This window comes from Megascapheus bottae, chromosome 1 (assembly GCF_031878675.1).
Source record: "Megascapheus bottae isolate mThoBot1 chromosome 1, mThoBot2.hap1, whole genome shotgun sequence".
In the NCBI taxonomy this organism is placed as follows: Eukaryota; Metazoa; Chordata; class Mammalia; order Rodentia; family Geomyidae; genus Megascapheus; species Megascapheus bottae.
In genome coordinates, this window is record NC_143509.1 from 31,407,271 (window position 1) to 31,430,043 (window position 22,773).

The 22,773-nt window shown below is 42.6% G+C and overlaps 3 protein-coding genes across 4 annotated transcripts; 1 reads left to right on the forward strand and 2 right to left on the reverse strand.

Annotated features, from left to right (window-relative positions):
- LOC150068847 (olfactory receptor 7E24-like) lies at positions 1–2,121 on the reverse strand. The gene is made up of 2 exons (XM_090342017.1): positions 2,084–2,121; positions 1–955 (listed from the first exon to the last, which is right to left on the reverse strand). The coding sequence occupies exon 2, from the start codon at positions 928–930 to the stop codon at positions 1–3; it is 930 nt and encodes a 309-aa protein (XP_090198143.1). The 5' UTR covers positions 931–955; positions 2,084–2,121.
- Positions 2,122–8,519: 6,398 nt separating this feature from the next.
- On the forward strand, positions 8,520–9,485 carry LOC150068848 (olfactory receptor 7G1-like). Its single transcript, XM_090329270.1, has one exon. It carries the CDS (start codon positions 8,526–8,528, stop codon positions 9,483–9,485), a length of 960 nt encoding a protein of 319 aa, XP_090185396.1. The 5' UTR covers positions 8,520–8,525.
- Positions 9,486–13,558: 4,073 nt separating this feature from the next.
- On the reverse strand, positions 13,559–15,052 carry LOC150068849 (olfactory receptor 7E24-like). Of its 2 annotated transcripts, none has more exons than XM_090342040.1 (2): positions 15,035–15,052; positions 13,559–14,515 (listed from the first exon to the last, which is right to left on the reverse strand). In XM_090342040.1, exon 2 carries the CDS (start codon positions 14,486–14,488, stop codon positions 13,559–13,561), a length of 930 nt encoding a protein of 309 aa, XP_090198166.1. In that variant the 5' UTR covers positions 14,489–14,515; positions 15,035–15,052. The 2 variants fall into 2 exon arrangements, with proteins under 2 accessions (XP_090198166.1, XP_090198158.1); XM_090342032.1 differs by lacking the exon at positions 15,035–15,052 and adding an exon at positions 14,686–14,705 and having other exon boundaries at positions 13,559–14,528.
- Positions 15,053–22,773: the final 7,721 nt, after the last annotated feature.

Below are 22,773 nucleotides of genomic sequence, written 5' to 3' on the forward strand. Positions count from 1 at the left end.
TTAGGTTGTTATTCTCAGCAGCCTCTGAAGGGTTCTTTTGATGTCCTTATTCCTCAAACTGTAGACAAAGGGGTTCAGCATAGGGGTGACCACTGTGTACATCACTGAGGCCACTGTCACCTTCCCAGGGGCGTCTGCAAACACAGAGCTGCAGTACGCCCCGATGGCTGTCCCATAAAACAAGCACAAAACAGACAGGTGAGAGCCACAGGTGGAGAAGGCTTTGTGTTTCCCACTGGCTGATGGGACTCTGAGGACAGAGGAAACAATGCGAGCGTAAGAGTACAGGATGCCTGAGACAGGGAGGCCACCAAAGACTGCAGCAAAGAGAAAGACGAATATGTCTGTAGTGGATGTGTAATCACAGGCCAGCTTCAGGAGCTGAGGAGGGTCACAGAAGAAATTGGGAATTTCTACATCAGTACAGAAGGTAAATTGGGACACCATCAAACAATGGGCCAAGGAGTCCAAGAGACTGATGGACAATGACAGAAGGACCAACGTGCCACAGAATCTTGGATTCATAATGATGGGGTAGTGGAGAGGGTGACAGATGGCCACCAAGCGGTCATAGGCCATCACGGTCAGGAGTAGACTGTCCAAGCAGCCGAACAAAACAAAAAAGGCCATTTGAGTCAGGCAGCCAGGGTAGCTGATGGATTTGTTGTGAGTCTGCAGGTTCGCCAGGATCTTGGGGACGGTGGTAGAGGTGAATCCAAGGTCAGCTAAGGAGAGGATGGAGAGGAAGAAGTACATGGGGGTGTGGAGGTGGGGGTCAGAGGTGACGGCCAGGATGATGAGCAGATTTCCGAGCACAGTGATCAGGTAGATGGACAGGAGGAGCCCAAAGAGGATGGGTTGCAGGTCTGGATCCTCTGAGAGGCCCAGGAGGGAAAATTCCAAGACCCGTGTTAAGTTCTGTGCCTCCATGTGGCTAGGGAACCTTTTGACAAAAGGACAGATTATTGGAACAATTAAAATAGTATACATGCCACCAATGAATTGTGTGTCTTTGGCAGACTTGAGCATAGAAATGGCTGAGGAATGGTTTAATTCTTTCTTCCAGAGGGTCGCATGGAGGGGCTGTGGCAGCTGTGGTTGATTTTTGTGGATTTTTTCAGAAATGGAAGTGTAGTTCAGTGGTCCACATCTTGTTCAGCATGCTTCACACCCAGGGGCAAACCTTTTGTACTACATGGAAGAAAGGAAGGACAAGAAGGTAGGGAGGAAGGGATGGAGGATGGGATAAAAGGAAGAAAGGAAAGGGGGGAATAGAAGGAGGTCCGGAATATGGAGAGAAGAAAGGGGGGAAAACAAGGAAAAGGGAGGGAAACAGCACAGAAAACAAGGAAGAAAATGAGGGGGGAAAGGAGAAAGGGAAGGAAAGAAGGGAAGGAGGGAGGGAGTTAGAAGGGGAGGGAAAGAGGAAGGAAGGATGGGAGGAAAGAAGAAAAGGAAGAAAGGAGAAAGATGAAGAAAGCATTTAGGACAGGAAGGAAGGAGGCATGGAGGAGGCAGCGAAACTGGGTGGAGGTGAGGACGGGCTTTGGAGAGGACACTGCTCCTCAGCTTCTCTGTCTTCCTGGTCAGTGCATAACATTTCCTCTCATATGCTTTTACACATTCTGCTACTTTTCAGAAGGGATAGGTAGCCAGCTGAGTGAGAACAAAAATATATGAACTTTAAGTATAAAGTTTGCCTGCAGGTGGAAACCTTTTCTGTTGGTGCAAAGCAGGCTGGAACAAAGACCTGTGTCTTCCAGTATTTCTCCATTTTAGGTGACTCTTACAACTCCTTCTTCATGGGTTTCTACTTCATGTTATTGCTTCACATCATTCCCTTTAGAGACCTTAGGCCAAAGAACATTTAGAGACAGTCAGTGTAAAGATCACAAGGAAATACCTGCTCTTTCCCTTTGGAGAGAGAACCCCTGGAGTAAGAAATATTTGTTTCCAAGTTAGATGCTGGTGGGGGCTCATGCCTGTAATCCTTGCTACTCAGGGAGGCTGACATCTGAGGACGGTGGTTTGAAGTCAGCCCAGGCAGGAAAGACTGTGAGACTCCCATTTCCAGGAAATCAACAAAAGAGGAAAGAGTGAAAGAAAAAGAAACAAAAACACGAGAAGGGGTATCAATGTGTGAGAAGTAATGTACCTTCTATCTGGTGAATATAACTGTAACCCCTCTATAAATTAAAATAAAAAATAACCGGAAAAAGAACGATCAGATGTGAAATGGTTTTAACACTAAATAAAAATTTATTACCAAAAAGAAAAAGAAACAATGAAAGAAGGAAGGAGGAAGGAAAGAAATAAGAAGGGAGGAAGAGGAGCTGTGGATCAAGTGGTAGTTTTGACCCCAAAAATGCTCAGGAAGAGCTGAGATCAAGCCCCATCCCAATACTGGCACAATAAAGCATTTGGGAAAATTTATTAGTGTTGGCATCTACCTGCCTATCTGTTTTCCCTCCTGACATTCACCAAGACCAGAGCTTCTTGAAAACAGTGCCAAGGGACATGTAGAAGCCACAGAGGAGGTAACTGACAAAATCTGCAGAAAGAAACAAATGTTCAGAAACACATAATTTAGAGGAAAACTATTTCAACCAGAGGAGAACATTTCAGGATATAAATAAGTCATCGGTGCTTACCTTCTAGAAAGTAAATACCGCATGCAACGTTTTTAAGTTTTATTTTTGTGCTTGGCCTGGTTTTGAAATCAGAGCCTAGGCTGGTTGTGGCTGGTTGTTAATGATTTGTACTGTAACAGAACCCCCACAAGACTAGTCATGAGCAAACAGACTGTCAGACTACGATATGGCACCTCTGATCATGTCTGAATGGCACCTGTGATTTGAGACTATTTCATTTATTTATACCTTTCTGCCCCAGGTCCCCAGTTATCCCATATAATCTTAGGCAAATACACATTCCAGGAAGGCCTGACTCTGTCGTTTAGTAAATTTAATCTCCTTTTTTTGATGTTCAAATACAATGAAAAATTTTAAAAAATAGCAGCAGAAAAGACCAACAAAATGGCAAACCCTCTGTATGAAAGCTTTGTAATGAGTATTAAAACCATTTAAAAAAGCTCAATCAGGCACCTAGGTTTTAAGTTTAAACCCCAGTTCCAGTACACATGTATACACATGCACAGACTGATAGACAGACATATACGCACAGAAATTCACCTATCCTAAAGTGTTTCATGATAATAACATATGTGGTTTTCTATTCTCCCTCATGGGAAGAAAATGTAGTCATATAGATTTTCTTTGTGGGCCATGGGGCTTGAAGTGGCCTGGCAGTGTCCCTGAGCTCTTCAGCTCAAGGCTACTATGCTACCATTGAACTAAGTCCCACTTCCTATTTTCTAGAGGTTAATTGGCAATAAGAGTCTCAGGAATTTTGTGCCGGGGCTGGCTTTAAACTTGATCCTCAGATCTCAGCCTCCTGGGTAGCTAGGAAAGATTTATTTTTTAATTGCCTGTTCCAGGAAAGAATTTATCTGAGTGTGTGGCACTGGAAGGCCTAGGTAAAGATTAAATTTTATCATCATCATCATCATCGTCATCATCATCAGCATCATTTTGAGTATGGGGTGTGGTCATGACAGAGCTCTTGCAATCGGCTCTGGGTGAAAAGATTCTTTGATGACTTGGAACAAGTATGGAAAACAAACAGAACAGCAATTGGAGTCCTTATGCCATTACTGTCAGATTAAACATCTTAGTGCTATAAGGTAAACTCTGCCTCCTGGTGACCCTCCTGGGCTCTCAGCATGGTGACCAAGCCAGGTCACTACCGTCCCTCCTCCAGCCAGGTATCCAGTAGCACTTACTGGGCTGCACTGGTTCTTGCTGGGAGAAGACCAAAGGACACCCAGTTGTTTTCTCCCCTGCTTGGTGTGAGATGCTCAGCTCCGTGCTCAGTGCTGGCAGGAAGTCAGGACCACACAGGAAATCTTCTGGTTCTGCTGGTGAGCCTGGCAGAAGGACACACTGCCAACACTGCCACACACACCATGGATCTCCAAGGAGCTACTTGTAGGGCGGAGAAGCAGAATGGATTCTTATACCAGGTGACCTGGAAGCTCAATGCTCAGAGCTGCTCATTAGTCAAGTTGGTCCATGCATTCTAATCCCCATGGAGAAAGAAAGGGAGAGAATTAATTGCTAGGACAGGTCTGGCCCTCTTTATCTCAGGAAGAAACCAAATTGCCCTCTATTGATTTCTAAGTTGATTTTTATAAAATTCAGACATTATATAATTTTAATTTGGTGGTATTCTGTGGTTTGAATTCAAAGCTTAGGTGTTACCACTGAACATTTTTGCTCAAGGCTTTTGTTTTATCACTTAAGTCAGATTTCCACTTTCTGAATTTTGGGGATTAATTGGAGATAAAGACCTCCCAGATTTTTCTGTCTGTGCTGGATTTGAACTGTGATCCTCAGATCTCAGCCTCCTGAAGAACTAGGATTATAGGTATGAGGCACTGGCAGAAAGCATTGATGATTTTTTTTTCAATTAACACGTAATTATTTTAAAATTTAAAAAGTTTGGCCTTGTATTATCTTTCAACAGTTGTACAAAGGGGTGTCGGGATTAAATATGGTCACTATGAAAACGATGCATCTTTTTTTTTAACATTTAATTCCACAAGTTAGCTTATGAGTACAGTGCATTTGACTGTTGTCATCCCCTCCATCATTCTTCTCTGCAATTATCCTCGTGTCACTCCCCCCCATCCTGAGGTAGCTAATTATATAATACATATATATGATACATATATGCACATTGAGTATTGTCATTGTATATGTTTACTTCACTTTTTAAAAAATGAAGTAAACATATACAATGTGTTTTGAACTCAGGCTTCAGCATTGTTTCTGAACATTTTTGCTCAAGGCTAGCATTCTATCACTGGCTTTTCCTTGGGTAATTGGAGATGAGAATGTCACAGAGGAGATGAGACCCTCATAGACTTTTCCTGCCTGGGCTGGCTTTAAACTGTGATCCTCAGATCTTCACCCCTTATGTAACTAGGATCACAGACGTGAGCCACTCCACTTTTGGTTGTCATTGAGCATTTTAGCTGGGGTAGTTTCTGACCCATTAAGTTAGATGTGGAATATATGCAGTTTATTTTACAGGAAGAATGAAATGCAAGTTCCATTTTTCCCCCTCCTTTGCAATGTATCACTCAAAAAGAACTTCAAATCTCTTCTTCTTTGCACCTACGCTGGAGTTATAAATCACGTGTGCCATTAATGAATGCTTTTCATTGTTTGAACAATCTAGATCCTCTCTCTTATATTTTGCCAGTCCTGGGGCTTGAGCTCAGCACCTGGGCACGGTCCTTGGACACTTTTTGCTCAAGGTTAGTGCTCTAACACTTGAGTCCCAGCTCCACTTCTGGCCTTTTCTGTGTCTATGGTACCGAAGAATCAAACTCAAAATTTCTTACATGCTAGGCAAGCACTCTACCACTAGACTACATTTCCTGCCCTTGGTTCTGCTTGATGCTAGTTCCAACCAAGGGAATAGCTCCTCCTCTCTTCTTCCTGAAGGATAGCATGTAGCCTCACCAGAAATCACACGCTCCAAACTGCAATTGTTAATCACATGTCAGTCACCTCACTGTGAGTCTGCAAAATGACCCCAGTCTCTGAGGTCACTCCCACCACTGCTGCCGAAACACCTCCTCCTTAGCTTTTCTCATGTCATCTCTCTCAGCCACTAATTCCCTCTCTGGACACCTATCTCTGGTGCAGACTGATGATTTTATTCTCACCATCAAATCTCTTTCTCGCACCCACACACTGGATACTGAAACTCGGGAGGGGAGAGTGTGAGCAGTCTGGAGGATGGTGAGGGAGGACTCCTTGTGGATGGGGAGGGAAGTATCCATGAGAATACCTCTCCTTTCCTGGGTAAGGACATAGAGAGGAGGGGGCAGTAGATGGAAGGCATGCCAGTCCAACCAAAGTGTCTCCAGCTGAGGATCAAATTCTCAATCCAGGCATCCCCCCAAAAGGAAGAGACTGTCCAAAAGGCACAAGAGATCCCTCAGGCATGGTGCCACATTGAAAGAGAGAGACAGATGAACAGAAACGGGTACTTGTACACATTCTTTCAAACATTTATGCCAGAGGAGTTCAGGGTTAAAGGAAAATTGTCAATGATACAGGTTGGTCACTATCTTTTGCCTTAATCCTGTTTGTGTCTGAGGATGCTTCTACACTATTGAAAACTTCAGTTTAGCCCCAAATTCTATTTTGGAATTTCATAGGGAAAAATTGTGACATATGCCTGCAGTTTCAAAGATGGCACTGAAGGGGAGGAATGGGGAAAATTGGATGATGTAAGGCTTTCTGAGTCAGGGGAGTGGCCATCTTGAATTTCTCGCTTCTCTGTCTTTGGGCTACAAGGACATTGTTCTCCTGGGATTTGAATGATGGTAACACTGGTTTTCTAACAAGGAGCTTTGGACATTGGGTCTGTAGGGACCCAGAGTCTGTAAAAGGTAAGCATGAGACAACTCAGCAGCCTTGCCCTAGAGAGGAATCTGTATTGGAGTAATTGCTGACCAGGACTCTTAAGATAGCCAGTCTATGAATGCATCCTGCATTTGTATCTTCTATGCTCACTATGCAGAAGAGACAGCCCCCGGATATCATTCTTTCCCGAAGCTGCCAGGTAACATGTGGTCTCTTTGTTACTATATTGGAAGTGAAGTCAGATGGAATTCAGACATCTGATTCTGTTTAATGAATTTTAGCTTTAATGTATTTTCTTCTGTATTCACCTCGAATGCATTTTGGTTATCACTGAACTATCTTCTCATTTTTCTTCACACAGCCCAAACTTTCCTTGTAATAATTTCACCACATGGATATTCATGTTTGCTTTTTGTGTATTTGTGTTCATCCAGGGTGCTTGAATGCAGGGCCTGGGTACTGTCCCTGAGGTTTTTCACCTCAAAGGCTAGTGCTCTACCACTTGAACTACATCTCCATTTCTGGCTTTTTACTAGTTTATCGAAGATAAGAGTCATATGGACTTTCTTCGTGGGCTGATTTTGGACTGTGATTCTGAGTTCTCAGGCTGCTGAGTACTGTGTTACAGGCAGAAGCTACCAGTACCCATCTCAAGTTGGCAGTTTATCATACAGATATGGGTGCTTATTAATTATGGATCTCTTTCTTCATTGTTTTTCCGTGACTGATATAACATATTGCTGCCAAGTGAACAGTACACTGCCATATAAATTTACTGATGGGATAACAAAGCACCAGTTATAGTTCTGCTCTGAGTGCCTTCATTCCATTTGTTTCTCGTCATAAGTCATCCCCCAGGCTTCCCGTACCACTTAGTAAGGTACAACTGAGAAACAACACATTAGTGTGGAGACAGATGCCTCCTTGTTGCAAAATGATGATGGCAGTCAAGAAAATCAATTCATCCAACAAAATTTCCATTGAAGAAACAGAAAATTCAGTTTCCTATACAGGTAAAAATATTTCCCCAGACAGGCCTAGGTTATGTGTAACATGTGTAAATGCAATATGGAGTTTAAATAACACATATATACTTATACATGGAATATGTATCACATAGATGAAAAGGAATTGTGTTGTGCCATCTGGGAGCTTGAACTTAGGGCTAGGGTGATGTTCCTGATCATTTTCCTCAAAGTTAGGGCATTGACACATGAGCCAAAGTGATACTTCTGTCCTCTTGGTAAAAGCCTCGTGGACTTTCCTGGGAAAGCTGGCTTGGAATCACGATTTTCAGATCTCGGCCTTCTGAATGATAGAATCACAGGCTCATAGCTACCAGTGCCCACTCCATATGTATTTTTTCAATAAAAAGATGAAACTTTTATCAATATGTATTTTTAACTATGTAAAGATTTGAAATTTTATGTCAAATATCACAGAAATGAATCAAAATTAAGTCATGTGAAGTACCAGTGGCCAGACTGGAATCCTAGTTACTCACGAGGCACAAATTTGAGGATCCAGGAAGGACCCATTACTCTAGAAGGCATATTTAATTAATTTGCTCTTGATTTGTAAATTAATGTGAAAGTAGCAAATGATGCTTAAAAAACAATATGAATGGCTTATAGTTTGTTTTATGCTCAACACTGGGCAAAATGCATGTGACAGAGGTGGCATTTAATAAAAATTGTTTCCTAATGGGGAGTGAGACACAGTGATTGAGTAGAGAGGGAGTAGCTGATTAATTTTAATTCAAAAGGCGAATGAAGATTTCTTTTCATAATAGGTTCTCAAAACTCAGTATCCTTTGTTGTTTTTAGCTTCAGCAAAGGCAGCAGGTCCACAGAGCCAGGAGACATTAAGTAATAAATCTTGAGTTGGCACCTCCAAGTCTTACTTCTTCCATTACATTAAAAAAATTAAATACATCTCCCATTTTTCGAATTTGCTGCTGCTACGGTTGAGCATAACATAATAAGTTACCGTTTACTCCATCTTTCCCCTCAGATTCATGTCTAAATGGAATTGATTAATCAAACGGATATTTTAGAATTCCTTCTCCTGGGACTCACAGACAACGCCGAACTCCAGCCCCTCATCTTCAGCCTCTTCCTGTCCATGTACCTGATCACTGTGCTTGGCAATCTGCTCATCATCCTGGCCATCAGCTCTGACCCCCACCTTCACACCCCCATGTACTTCTTCCTGTCCACCCTGTCCTTCAATGACATCTGTTTCATCACAGCCACCGTCCCCCAGATGCTGGTGAACATTCATACTCAGGACCAGAGCATCACCTATATGAAATGCCTCTGCCAAGTCTGTTCTGTATTGCTGTTTGGTAGCTTAGAAAATTGTCTCCTTGCAGTGATGGCTTGTGATCGCTACATGGCCATCTGTCACCCGCTGAAATATCCCGTCATCGTGAACCCCCATTTCTGTGTACTGTTGGTACTCATCTCTCTGCTCATGAGCACAGCCTATGCCCTGCTCCACACTCTGATGGTTTTCCGTCTGTCCTTCTGCACACACCTGGAAGTCCCCCACTTCTTCTGTGAGCTCGCTCAGATCCTCAAGTTGGCCTGCTCTGACACCCTTGCCAATAATCTCCTGATCTACACAGCGTCTAGTGTCTTCGCTGGGGTTCCTTTCTGCGGAATTATTGTCTCTTACGTACACATCGTGTCTTCGGTCTTGAGGATGCCATCCTCGAGAGGAAAGTATAGAGTCTTTTCCACCTGTGGCTCACATCTATGCGTGGTTTCCTTGTTCTATGGGACAGGTTTTGGGGTGTATATCAGCTCTGCATTTGTGGAATCCCGGAGGAAGAATGCAGTTGCGTCTGTGATGTATTCTGTAGTGACACAGATGCTGAACCCCTTTATCTATAGTCTAAGGAACAGAGACATGAAAGAAGCCTTCAGGAAACTCAGTAACTGGATGGCTTTGGATCTGGGAGTCAAGAGTGGATTAAAATGAATAGAGATCTTGGTGAACCATCAACCTGTCCTGCCAAACCAAAATGGTGTAAACACTGAAACATTTTAAATTTGCTTTTGGTTAAATGAGGTCATGTTTGATGTGTCATTCTCAAATAATACTTTTTTCTTCTCCATTTGCCCAGAAAGAAGAGACTGAGACAGAGGTTGTAATTTTAGCCTAAAAATTTTGTGCTGTAGTGTTAGCCAAAAGGTTATTGAAAAGATAGTGATCATGACATAGTAGGTAAAGCTGTGGTTCTATTTAAGAATGGTTCCTGGCTGGGAGTTTGGCCTAGTGGTAGAGTGCTTTCCTAGCATGCATGAAGACCTGGGTTCAATTCCTCGGTATGACATACATAGAAAAAAGCCAGAAATGATGCTGTGGCTCAAGTGGTAGAGCTCTAGCCTTGAGAAAGCCCAAGGATAGTTCCCAGGCCCTGAGTTCAAGGCCCAGGATTGGCAATATATATATATATATATGTATATATATATATATGTAAAAAGAATGGTTCCCATCTGATTGTATTTAATTATTCTACGCTTTGAATACCATATATAAAGGCTACAATCTAGCACGTCTATTTATATGTTTATTGCTGCAGGTCACTCCATTTATCATTCTCTCCCATCTCAAATGCCCATCACTAGACTCATTTCAGGATTTCCTCTTCCTTTGTCACATGGGTGCATTGAGTATCTGGGCTCTATTTGTCCTTGGTTTCATTCTTTTTTCTTTTGGGTTTTTTTTTGCCAGTATTGGGACTTGAACTCAGGACCTGACCACTGTACTTGGGCATTCTCAAAGTTAGCACTCTACCACTTGAGCCAAACCACCACTTCCAGCTTTTTCTGTGTATGTGGTACCAAGGAATCAAACCCAGGGCTTTGTGCATGCTAAGAGAGCAGTCTTACCATTAGGCAATACTACCGGGCCCCTTGGTTTCATCTTTAAACTCATGTGAATTGCATTCTGTGGTTCTTTTACTCTGAGGATACTTAATAACCATTGTATCCTGTGAAGCAATTTCTGGGACTTGTTTCTATTAAGTGTGCCCTTCTCGGGGCTGTGAGTTTGGCCTAGTGGTAGAGTGCTTGCCTATCACGCATGAAGACCCAGATTTGATTCCTCGGTACCACATACATAGAACTGCTGGAAGTAGTGCTGTGGCTCAAGTGGTAGAGTGCTAGCCTTGAGAAAGCCCAAGGACAGTGCTCAGACTGGCAGAAAAGCATGTCCGTCTGAACTTTCTAGTTTACTCTTGGTTTCTCTCTCTCTCTCTCTCTCTCTCTCTCTCTCTCTCTCTCTCTCTCTCTCTCTCTCTCGCTCTCGCTCTCTCGCTCTCTCGCTCTCTCGCTCTCTCGCTCTCTCGCTCTCGCTCTCTCTCTCTGTGCGTGCCAATTATGGTGCTTGAACGCAGGGTCTCAGTGTTTGCTCTGAGAAATTTCTTTCAAGGTTAGCTTTACTTCTTGACCCACAGCTCCACTTCAGGCTTTTCAGTATTTGATTTGTAGAGAAGAAGCCTCTATGTAGCTAAGATGTAGAGGTGTGAGAGACTGGTACCCAGAAATATTTCATATTTTTAAAATAAAGAGATCATCTGGCTGATTCTGTCTGGGACTCTGTTTCCTTTGCCACTCTCATTAATGTTAGAGGAAAAAAGGCAGTACAGAATCTCTTCTGAATGAACTTGTTTTCTTTGAGAATCTACTCTTTACTAATAAACATATCTCTTTTGCTAACTTAGTGTGACACTTCTGTGAATTTTTCATTTTATTTTCATTATTATTAATGAAATAAATGCTTGTGTGAAATTAAAAAAAAGAGTGTCTTTTGTATGAAGATATATGGGGAGGTGTCAGCTAATCTAAGTTGTATTTCTTCCCTTGTCACCTAGGGTATAAGAATTCTATTTCAGTCACTTTATTGAGATGGTTCATGTCAGCATATCCAGAGTAGAAGGCTAGAAGGTGGAGATCAACACCGAATGGCTTCATGATGGTACAAAAACTTGGAAACAAATCTTATTAAGTGAAGTAAGCCAGACCCAACAAAATATAATCTCCATGGTTTCTCTCATTTGTCATAATTAGTATATACCTGAAGGTAGTCTTAACAGAGGTTCACATAGGACCAAATAAAATAATGCTAATTGAAAATGGTACAGAAGAGCCAGTCACCAATGTTTCCTACTGTAATCTTAAGTATTGAGGAGGTTGAGGTGTACTGAGTGAGAGAGAAGGCTGGCACAGGTGACACATGCCTGTACCTCTAGCTACTCAGAAGGCTGAGATCTGAGGATCACAGTTTAAAGTCAGCCTGGTCAGAAAAGTCCACATGAGTCTCTTACCTTTAATTTACTGCAAGAAGCCGGTAGTGGAGCTATGGCTTGAGTCATAGAATGCTAACAAAACAGCTCCTAAACAGTGTCCATTTCCTGAGTGAAGTGCCACAGCCCAGCTGATAAAGAAGTTAAAGAGAATGTTGGGTATGGTAGAGTGTAGCTGTAAATCTTATCTCTGCCAGAAGCCGAATTAGATCATCATCTTGCAAGGTCTATGCTAGGAAATTGAAAGAATTTACCCAAAAGAGGCAAAGCAAGAACAGGATTAGAAGCAGGTCTCTAGATAGAGAGCATTGGCTTAAATAACGCAGAATATAAAGCCAAGTACATCATCATGCAGGGAAGAAGGAAGGAAGGAAGGAAGGAAGGAGTAGAGGAAATAAAGAATGCAAAGGAAAGGGTAGCAAAGAGAAACGAAGAAAGGAATAAAGGGAGAGATTCCAAAATGACTTTTTGCATATTCTTTGGAATAGTTCCAATATTCTTGTTTGGAAAATGACTAAAGTTTAATGTGAAGTTTATGTATCATGATTCAGGTGAGCCACAGGTCCAATTGACTTTATTTCTGTTGCCTCAGGAAATCCACAGGTACAAGAGGATTCATTTATAATGACTTGTCAAATTACACACAAAGCCAATTACAAAGTCACAAAAAATAGGTTATCATAGCCTACACTGGAGAAGGAAATGAAGAGAGGTACCAGGATGGTATCCTTTGCTCTGTGAATATATTTGGCTATCTTCAGTCACACAAGTTCACAGAATGCCTTCCTTCCTCAAACATAGTAGTTATGTTCATGTAGTCACTTTTCTGTAGATCATTCACTCTGTAATGGTTGAGAGATGAACATGACACCTGAAAAGTCACAGTGACACAGAATCACCAATGGGAAAAAGCAGTCACATCACTAAGACCCATAAGATGATAATTGGGTCCTAGGCCATGAGAACATTCACTGCTTGCCACTAAAAGAAGGACCAAAGGCTGAATGGAAAATCAGACCCTTTCTGTGCTTCAAACCACAAAGTAATGGAGAAGGGTATTTCGAGCAAGCAAGGAAAAGCAAACAGAATAAAGAAGAGGAAAGAATTGTGGGAGGAAAAAGTAATCTCGAGGAGAAAGAACTATGGTTACCCACTGATGGCTTGTCTGTAACCCTAGGCACTTAGAAAACTGAAATCTAGAGGATTATGGTTCAAAGTCAACCCAAGCAGGAAAGTAAGGACGAAAAAGAAAAAGAAGGAAGGAAGGCAGAAAGAAAGAAAGAAAAAGGAAGGAAGGAGGGCTGGAAAGAAGTAACAGTGAAGGCAGAAAATGAAAGAAGAGGAAAAAAGAAAATTGGTTGGTAACATCACGGTGACAAGGAAACAAAGATACGGGGTTTTCCCATGCTCTGTTTGAGGTCACTTCATCAGTGACCTAACTTCCTTCCTCTCACAAGACCCCATTTTCCAAAGGTTCCACCACCTGTGTAGATTGCTACAGATAGTAGAGCAACTCTTAAAAATACAGACTTCGGGACACATTGAAAATCCAAACTATAAAGCGATGTTCACATATGAAATGTCGACATCGTCGTTGTCGTCATCATCGTTGTTGTCATCATCGTCCTCATCATCATCATCATTAATACTATGAAACATTTTAAGTATGCTTCCAATTCTAAGTGCTTGGTTTTGCAGACTTTCCTGATCTACAAACCAAAATGAGAGGACCTAAGTATATATATTAGACTGTTATTCTCAGCAGCCTCTGAAGGGCTATTTTGATGTCCCTGTTCCTCAAACTGTAGACAAAGGGGTTCAGCATGGGGGTGACCACTGTGTACATCACTGAGGCCACTGTCACCTTCCCAGGGGCGTCTGCAAACACAGAGCTGCAGTACGCCCCGATGGCTGTCCCATAAAACAAGCACACAATGGACAGGTGAGAGCCACAGGTGGAGAAGGCTTTGTGTTTCCCACTGGCTGATGGGACTTTGAGGACAGAGGAAACAATGCGAGCGTAAGAGTACAGGATGCCTGAGACAGGGAGCCCACCAAAGACTGCAGCAAAGAGAAAGACGAATATGTCTGTAGTGGATGTGTAATCACAGGCCAGCTTCAGGAGCTGAGGAGGGTCACAGAAGAAATTGGGAATTTCTACATCAGTACAGAAGGTAAATTGGGACACCATCAAACAATGGGCCAGGGAGCCAAAAGGACTGATGGACAATGAAAGAAGGACCAACGTGCCACAGAATCTTGGATTCATAATGATGGGGTAGTGGAGAGGGTGACAGATGGCCACCAAGCGGTCATAGGCCATCACGGTCAGGAGTAGACTGTCCAAGCAGCCGAACAAAACAAAAAAGGCCATTTGAGTCAGGCAGCCAGCGTAGCTGATGGATTTGCTGTGAGTCTGCAGGTTCGCCAGCATCTTAAGTACAGTGCTGCTGTTGAATCCAATGTCAGTCGAGGCGAGATTGGAGAGGAAGAAGTACATGGGGGTGTGGAGGTGGGGGTCAGTGCTGATGGCCAGGATGATGAGCAGATTTCCGAGCACGGTGATCAGGTAGATGGACAGGAAGAGCCCAAAGAGGATGGACTGCAGGTCTGGATCCTCTGAGAGGCCCAGGAGGGAGAATTCCAAGACCCATGTTAAGTTCTGTGCCTCCATGTGGCTAGGGAACCTTTTGAAAAAAAATGGTAGATTATTGGTTCAAGTAACGGAGTGTACATGTAAGCAGGTAATTGCTTGTGTTTTGCATTCATGTACCTAAAAAAATCTACTCAGAGAATGTGTATAGAGTTTATCATTTCCCTGTGTGTGTATTTAATCATTCAGTGTGTTTACTTATAGATTTATAGGCATATGTGTATTTGAACACATATAATAGTATTTTATGAAAAGAATTCCAAGAAGAGGAAACAAGTGATTCTTTCAGTTGGTGTTGCTGTTTCTGTTTTTTTTTTAAATTGTTTGTTTGTATTTGGGAGGGTGATAGGGGGCCTAGAAAAGGTAGAACAAAGTGTAAAGAAATACCACAGAATTACTTGTTAGACTCTATGTGGAAAAAGAACTTTACATCTTGTGGGTGAGTACCAGAGGGAAAAGTCAGCAGACAGTGAACCAGTGAGCGACGGGGAGATGTGGTTCAAAAGAACAGATGAATGGTGGGAAGACAGGAATGAAATAAAGAAAGGAAGGAAAGGAGGGTAGAAGAAAGAAAAGGAGAGGGAGAAAGGAAAAGGGAGGAAGACAGGAAAGGCAATAAGGGAGGAAAGGAGAAGTGGAAGAATGGTAAGGTGGGTGGGAATGAAGGAGAGAGGGAGGGAAGGAGTGATGAACGATGAAAGGATGGAAGGAAAGAAGGAAAGAAAGGCAGGAAAGGAGAAAAAGAGGAAGAGTGGGGAGGAAGGCAGGAAGGAGACAGTGAAACTGAATGGATGTGAGGCAGGGTCTTGGAGAGTACTGTGGTTCTTTAGAGCCTCTCAACATATGACAGGCATCTCCTACTACATATGCATTTAGAGCTGGGGTTTGTAGACACCAAAATGGGAGCAAAATAAGGAAACTTTTGCTGTAATGTTTTCCTGCATGTGGGCAATCATTCTATTGATGCAACACAGACTGGAACCAAATCCTTGTGTCTTCCAGGATTTCTCCATTCTGCCTGCGTATCACCACTCCTTTTTGCTTGGGTTTCTATGCCATGTTATTGCTTTTACATCATTCCTTTTAGAGACTTTATGGCAAAGAACACTTTGAGACAGGCAGTGTAGAGAACATAAGAAGATATCTGCTCTCTTCCTTTGGAGGGAATCCATGGATTAAGAAATATTTGTTTCCAAGCTGGATGCTGGTGGGGCTCATACCTTGTAATCCTTGCTTGTCAGGAGGGTGAGATCTGACAATGGTGGTTTGAAGTCATTCTGGGCAGGAAGGACTGTGAAACTCAAAATTTCTAATGATCCAACAAAAGAAGAAAGAGAAGGAAGAAAAAGAGGGAGGGACAGAGGAAAGGAGGAGAGAAAGAAGGAAGGAAAGAAGGGAGGGAGTGAAGGAGGGAGGAGGGAAGGGAGGAATGAAGGAAAGAGAGAAAACATGGGAGCCATGGGTGAAGTGGTAGAGCACCAGCTTTTAGAAAAAATCTCAGGGACAGTGCCCTTAGATCAAGTACTGATGCACGCATGCGTAGACACACACACACACACACACACACACACACACACACACACACAAACACACACACACACACATAACTGGGGCAAAGGCTGATTGGCACTTTATCTGTCCTCTATTTGTGCCATGAGCCAAGACCAGACAACTAGGGGAAAAACTGCCAATCTCTGAGACAAGGAAATTGCAGATCCCCAGGAGGGGTAATTGATAAAATCTACAGAAAGACACAAATATTTAGAGATAATTTCGAGGACAATCTATTCAAACACGAGGAGAAATTTTCAGAATACAAACAAGTCACTAGTGCCCACCTTTCAGAAAGTAAATACAGCATGGGACATTTTTTATTTTATTTTTTTTCATGGGGGAGCTGGTATTTGTACTTGGGGCGTAGATGCTGTGTTTGAGCTCTTATTATTCAAGGCTGGCATTCTACCACTTGCTCTACAGTTCCACTTCTAGCTTCTTGATGCTTAAATGGAGAAAAGATTCTCAAAGACTTTCCTGCCTAGGCTGGCTGACGCCATGGTCCTCAGACCTCAGCCAGAATAGCTATGTTTACAGGCGTAAGCCACCATGGCTTCGTTGTCAATGATTTTATTTGTAACAAAACCTCTATCAGTCCTAAGAAAACAGAACACCCAGTGACACCTCTGATCATGTCTGAACAGCATTTGTGACTTGGAACTATTTCATCTATACCTACCTTTCCACCACTGGTCCCCAGTTATCCCATATAACTTAAGGCAAACACACATAGCAGGAGGATGGTAGGAAATGGACTAAAATGCTGTTTACCCATGGCCTGACTCTGCCATTCAATAAGATCACCTAGCTCTGACATTCAAAAAGCAAGAAAACAAAAATAGCTGTAGAGAACAGCTATTGTGATGATACTGGCAATGAAATAATAAAAACAAAGCTTTTAGCAATCTAGGGAAACATAAACATGCAGATATTAATGGAAGGGTAGGCCAACCTTGTTAGCATATGAATGATAATGTCTACAGTATACTTTCCAATTCTTTGAATGTATTATGTTTAGTCACATGCTGTGTCACAACTTTTTTTCCACTGGAGCTCAGTATAGTTGGAACAAGCAGAGACAACTGAGATGACCTCACAAAGAACTTGTCCACGGTGCCACAGGTACCTCAGGCCGCAGTAAATTTCAAAATGGAATCTTGGGCCTTTGTGCTATAACCAAGGGGTTTGTTGAATGCTTCATTAAATGTTAGAAGTTTTTAAAGCAGAGGCTAGAGTTTGTAATCAAATTTCCTAAGGCATATGATCTATCTATCTATCTATCTATCTATCTATCTATCTATCTATCTATCTTTTTTCTGTTGTCTGACTCAGAGTAACACCCAGCAGAGATCACTGAGGATGGAATCACAATGTGAACATGATCATGAATAGCAGAGGGAAAATCTCGGGGTGATGGGAAGAGACACATGTGCTCTGAACTAGCCTAGTGGCAACATTCTCTGTGGCTCCACTTGCAGTACCAGCCCTGCTTCCTGCAGCTGCTACAGCCAGGACACCCACACAGCTCTTCATTTGTATAGGGAACACCCAAAGGGAAAGACACGGGGACAGAAATCAGGTTGGGTTGGTAGGAAAGACAGGTACTCTGTGGGGGATGGAGGAGTCTTGCTGGCTAGATTCAAACCTGACTACATCTACTGACTATCAGAGCAATAATACCACATTATATAAAAGCATCAATTCTCACCTGGCCACTGAGAGTCCATGCGTGGGGTCCTAGCCACTAAGGGGTCTGATGTGAAAACTGTGGTTCAAAGCTAACCCAAGCAGCTAAGTCCCATGTGTTCTTTTTTTTTTTGGCAGTCCTGGGCTTGAGCTCAGCGTCTGTCCTTGGTCTTTCTCAAGGCTAGAGCTCTAGCCCTTGAGCCTCATCACCACTTCCGGCTTTTTCTATATATGTGGTATCAAGGAATCGAACCTGGGTCTTCGTGCATGCTAGGCAAGCACTTTAACCACTAGGCCAAACTCCCGGCCTCCCATGGGTTCTTATCTTCATTTAACCAGCAAGGAGCTTGAAGTGGAGCTTCAAGTGGCAGAATGCCATCCTTGAATAAGAAAGCTCAGGGATAAGAGAAGGGATTGCACTGTCCAAAAAGAAAGGTACTCTTTTTATTTTGCCTGTCTTGGGCCTTGAACTCAGGGCCTGAACACTGTCCTTGGGCTTTCTCAAGGCTAGAATTCTACCACTTGAATCACAGCACCACTTCCAGCTTTTTTCTATGTGTGTGGTATCGAGGAATCAAACCTGGGTCTTCGTGCATGCTAGGCAAGCACTCTACCACTAGGCCAAACTCCTGGCCAAGAAATGTACTCTTTACCTGACACATGCAGCAACTTCAATCCTTTTGTACATAACCTTTATAGTAACCATAAAACATGTACAAAGAAACTCAGGGACAGTGCCCAGGACTTAAGATGTAGCTCTAGGACTGGCATACATACACACACACACACACACACACACACACACACACACACACACACACTTTATCCTATCCTAGTATGTGTCATGTTGATGAAGTGTGTGTGTTTTCTTTATCATGGAGAAAAGTTGTAGTGACAGGGATTTTCTTTTTTTTAAATCAGCCACTCCATGAAGAAAGTAAGCCTTGAGTCTGGGACATGGAAGGCCTATTAAAGATTTATTACATCATGGTTAATCATCATCACCACCACCATCATCATGATTTTCAGGGTGAAGACCTGATAGCGTCCTGCATCCTTCTCTGGTGGCACAGATTCTTTGATTACATGCAACAAGTGCAGGAGGCAAACAGAACATGAGGAACAGTACTCATGCCATTATTAAAATCAGAATTAAAGGTCCCAGGGTTGTGAGGTAAACTTTGCCTCCTGGTAAATCCTCCCATCCAGCTACCCCCGCTGGGCTCTCAGATTGGTGGACAAGCCAGATCACCATCCTCCCTTGTCCATCCAGGTATCTCATAGCAACTTACTGGACTATACTGAATCCTTGCTGGGAGGAGATCGCAGGACACTTCGTCTATTTCTCCCCTGCTTCCTGTGAGATTCTCAGCTCTGTGCATAGGTCTGACAAGAAGACGGGAGGATAAGGGAATCCTCTGTTTCTGTGGTGAGCCTGGCAGGACACACTGCCACATACAACATGGAGCTCCACGGAGCTAGTGGTAGGGCGGGAATACAGAATGGGTTCATTATCATCTGACCTGGAAGCTCAATGCCCAGCTTTGCTCATTAATCAAGCTGGTCCCTGGATTCTAATTGCTAAGGACTGGCTAATCCCCATGGAGAAGAAAAGGGAGAGGATTAATTGCTAGGACTGAAATGACCTTCTTCACCTTTGGAGAAAGGCTAGTTATCATCTTCTGCCTTCAAAGTTTGAGAGATTTAATGAAATTCAGACACGAACTCTTTTTTTTGTGGGGGAGGTGTCCTGGGCTTTGAACTCAAAGCCTAGGTGCTGTCCCTGAACTTCTGTTGCTCAAGGTTCATGCCCTGCTCTTTCAGTCAAATCTCCACTTCCAGCTTTTCGGTGATTATAGATAAGGAGCTCATGGACTGTCCTGGCTGTGCTGACCTTGAACTGCCATCCTCAGATTTCTGCCTCCTGAGTAACTAGGATTAGAGATGTGAGCTATTGATACTCAGCATCAATACTTTTTTTCAATTTCTAGATTCCTGAAACTATCACCCCTCTGTACCACAATATATTAGGATCTAGCTAATTTTTCTCCTTGTGCATAACCAATTCTGCCAGCATCATTTGTTGAAGAAGTCTTTCTTTCATCCTTTATTAAATGTCAGGTGACTCTGTAGGATCATTTTCGGGTCTTCTATTTTGTTCCATTGGTTCTTTGCGTACTTGGATTTGGTGTGTTTATGACATTTTGGGGCCAATAGTTAGCAGTTTTTAGTACTATGGCTTTGTAATAGAGCTCAAAATTTGGCTGCTTTTGATTTCTGTACCTTCTGTCCTGTGTGCAAGTTTCTCTGTTCTGGGGAGGGTCTCGCAGGAGTTTTTGGCTGGGCTGGCTTTGAACTACCCTCCTCAGATCTCAGCATCCTGATTTACTAGAGTCTTAGGAGTGAGCCATTTACCCACAGCACTAATATTCTGAAGTAAAAAACAAGTTTGAAAGTTGAAACATTTTATTACCTTTCATTAGTTTTACAATGGGGTTCATTTCAGTATGTCATCTATTAAAAAATATATATATATATATTTGCCTGGCCTGGAGCAGGACCTGATCTCTGTCCTTGGGCTTTCTCAAGGCTAGAGCCCTACCCCTTGAGCCACAGCACCACTTCTGGCTTTTTTCTATGTAAATGGTACTGAGGAATCGAACCCAGGTCTTCATGCATGCAAGGCAAGCTAGCACTTTACCACTAGGCCAAACTCCCATCCCATAAAAAAATGATGTAATTGTCGATCTTTCAATCGACAATTTTTGCAAATTATGATAGTAGGAAGGCAGAACCCAATCTGCACAAATGAGTCTAGGCATCCAGCTTCTTAACCTTTCCCCAGGCTAGCCCTATGGGCTATCACTCACATCCCTCAGCTGCTTGCTGACCAAAAACAGCAGGATCTCTCAGTCAGACATGGAATCCCAGGACATGAGATGTGTGTGTTGTGGTGTGTGGTGTGGCTCAATTGCTATGGTCTGTGGGTTATTTGTATCTTAAGGGTATTCTTGAATTGCAATATTTGCAACTTATGTTTTTTGAAGTGAGGATAAAATCGTATTGTAGTTCAAGAAACATTAAAGATGTTAAATCCCTTGCCTTTAAATTGCTCTGAGTTTCATTATAGATCCTGTGAGGTGTGCAGAGTCAGGCTTGCAGGTTGAAGTGGACTCTGGGTATTATGGTTCCTTCTTGGTGGAATTGAGTGCTTTGGCTTAAGGCTGAGGGAATTACAGTAGCCTGAAATGAGTGTCTTCTCAGAGAGCTGAGACAGCACATTGAGAACTCAGGTTCAGCACTGTCAAAGGACAGAAATAGCAAGAACTAATCTTAACAAAGTTAAAACAGGGTTAGGGGCAGGGATCTCAAGATAGAGAATATGCATCATAAGAATATGACCCGGAATTTAAATCCAAGTACTGTTGGGAGCAAGAGTGGAATCAAACTGTACTTTGATTTGCATCAGATAATTGCTTGATTGTCTTATTGTTTTTTGGCCTTCTCCTGTTCAATTGATCTGAGATTTACCATATGAATGTAACCCCCAACAGTTCCCTGATTAACCATCTGGATGTAACACCTGGCAGTGCCCTGGTCTCAAGAAGGGATATAAGCTTTGAGTTGAGAATAAACGGGGGCGGCAGTTTTTGCCTGGGCTGCAGACCTCCCGGACCTGATGTGTTTGTCTCTCTTCTATTTTTTCCAGTCCCTGCCCCCTATTTCAGGAACCCCAATTTGCTGCCGGTAGGCCCGGCAAAGTACAATCTCTCTGAGTAGAAAGGAAGGAAGGAAAGAAGGAAAGAATGAACACAAGAGAAAAAAAGAAAGGGAAAAGAAAGGAAAGAGTAGAGAAAAGAAAAGAGAAGAGGATGAGCTTCCATTAAAACAATGGCATGCATTTTCTTTGGAAAATGGTTCTCTTTGGAAGAGGAAATAAGGAAAAAAGAAATTTATGATGATTCAGGCAACCCCCAAGCACAATTACAGCCACACACTAACTGAAAATTGGCCATCAAAGCCTACAGGAAAAGGAAACAAATTGGGGGTTGTGGCTCACACCTGTAATCCTCGCTACTCAGGAGGCTGAGGTCTGAGGATTGAGGTTCAAAGTCAGCCCTGGACACTAAAGACTGAGATTCTTATCTCCAGTGAGCCACTAGAAAACTGGAAGTGGTGCTGTGGCTCAAGGTTAGGATAGTAGCCTTGAGCTGAACAGCTCAGGGACAGCACCCAGGCTCAGAGTTCAAGCCCCACAACCACCACCACCGCCAACAACAACAAAAAACAAAAAAAAGGAAAGAAAAAGAAAAGGAAACAGAGGAACCACAATACCACAATGATGAACTTCTCTCTCTGAGCACATTTAGCCATCTTCAGTAACACAATTTCACACACACATTCACTCCTCAAGTGACCATTTATTGACTCATGGATCAAGAAAAGAAAATAGAATTTCACCTATCTCCATAAAGACATCGCTCCATAGAGCATTCAATTGGTAACTGAAAAGGTGAAAGTTATAACCAAGAGGACATAGTGACATAGAACCATCAATGGGAAAAAGCAACTGGGCCACTAAATGGCATAAGGAGACAAATGACAGTCACTGCCCACTGGTGAAAGAATGACAAAAGGCTGAATGAAAAAATCAGACCCCTTCTGTGCCTCAAACTACAATGTAATAGAAAATGATGTTTAGAGCAAAAAAAGGAAAAATAAACAGCATAGAGAACAGAAAATACATGTTCTTGGATGAAAAAAAAAAACAGAGCAGAAAGAGCTCTGGTTGAACACCAGGAGCTCAGCTTGTAATCCTAGCTACTGAAATGACTGAAATCTAGGAAATGATAGTTCAAAGCCAATCCAAGAGGAAAAGCAAAGAAGAGGTAACAAAGAAAAAGAAGGAAAAAAGGAAGGAAGGGCCACGAGTTTGGCCTAGTGGTAGAGTGCTTGCTTAGCATGCATGAAGACCGGGGTTTGGTTCTTCAGTACCACATCCACAGAAAAAGCCAGAAGTGGTGCTATGGCTCAAGTGGTAGAGCTCTAGACTTGATAAAGCCCAA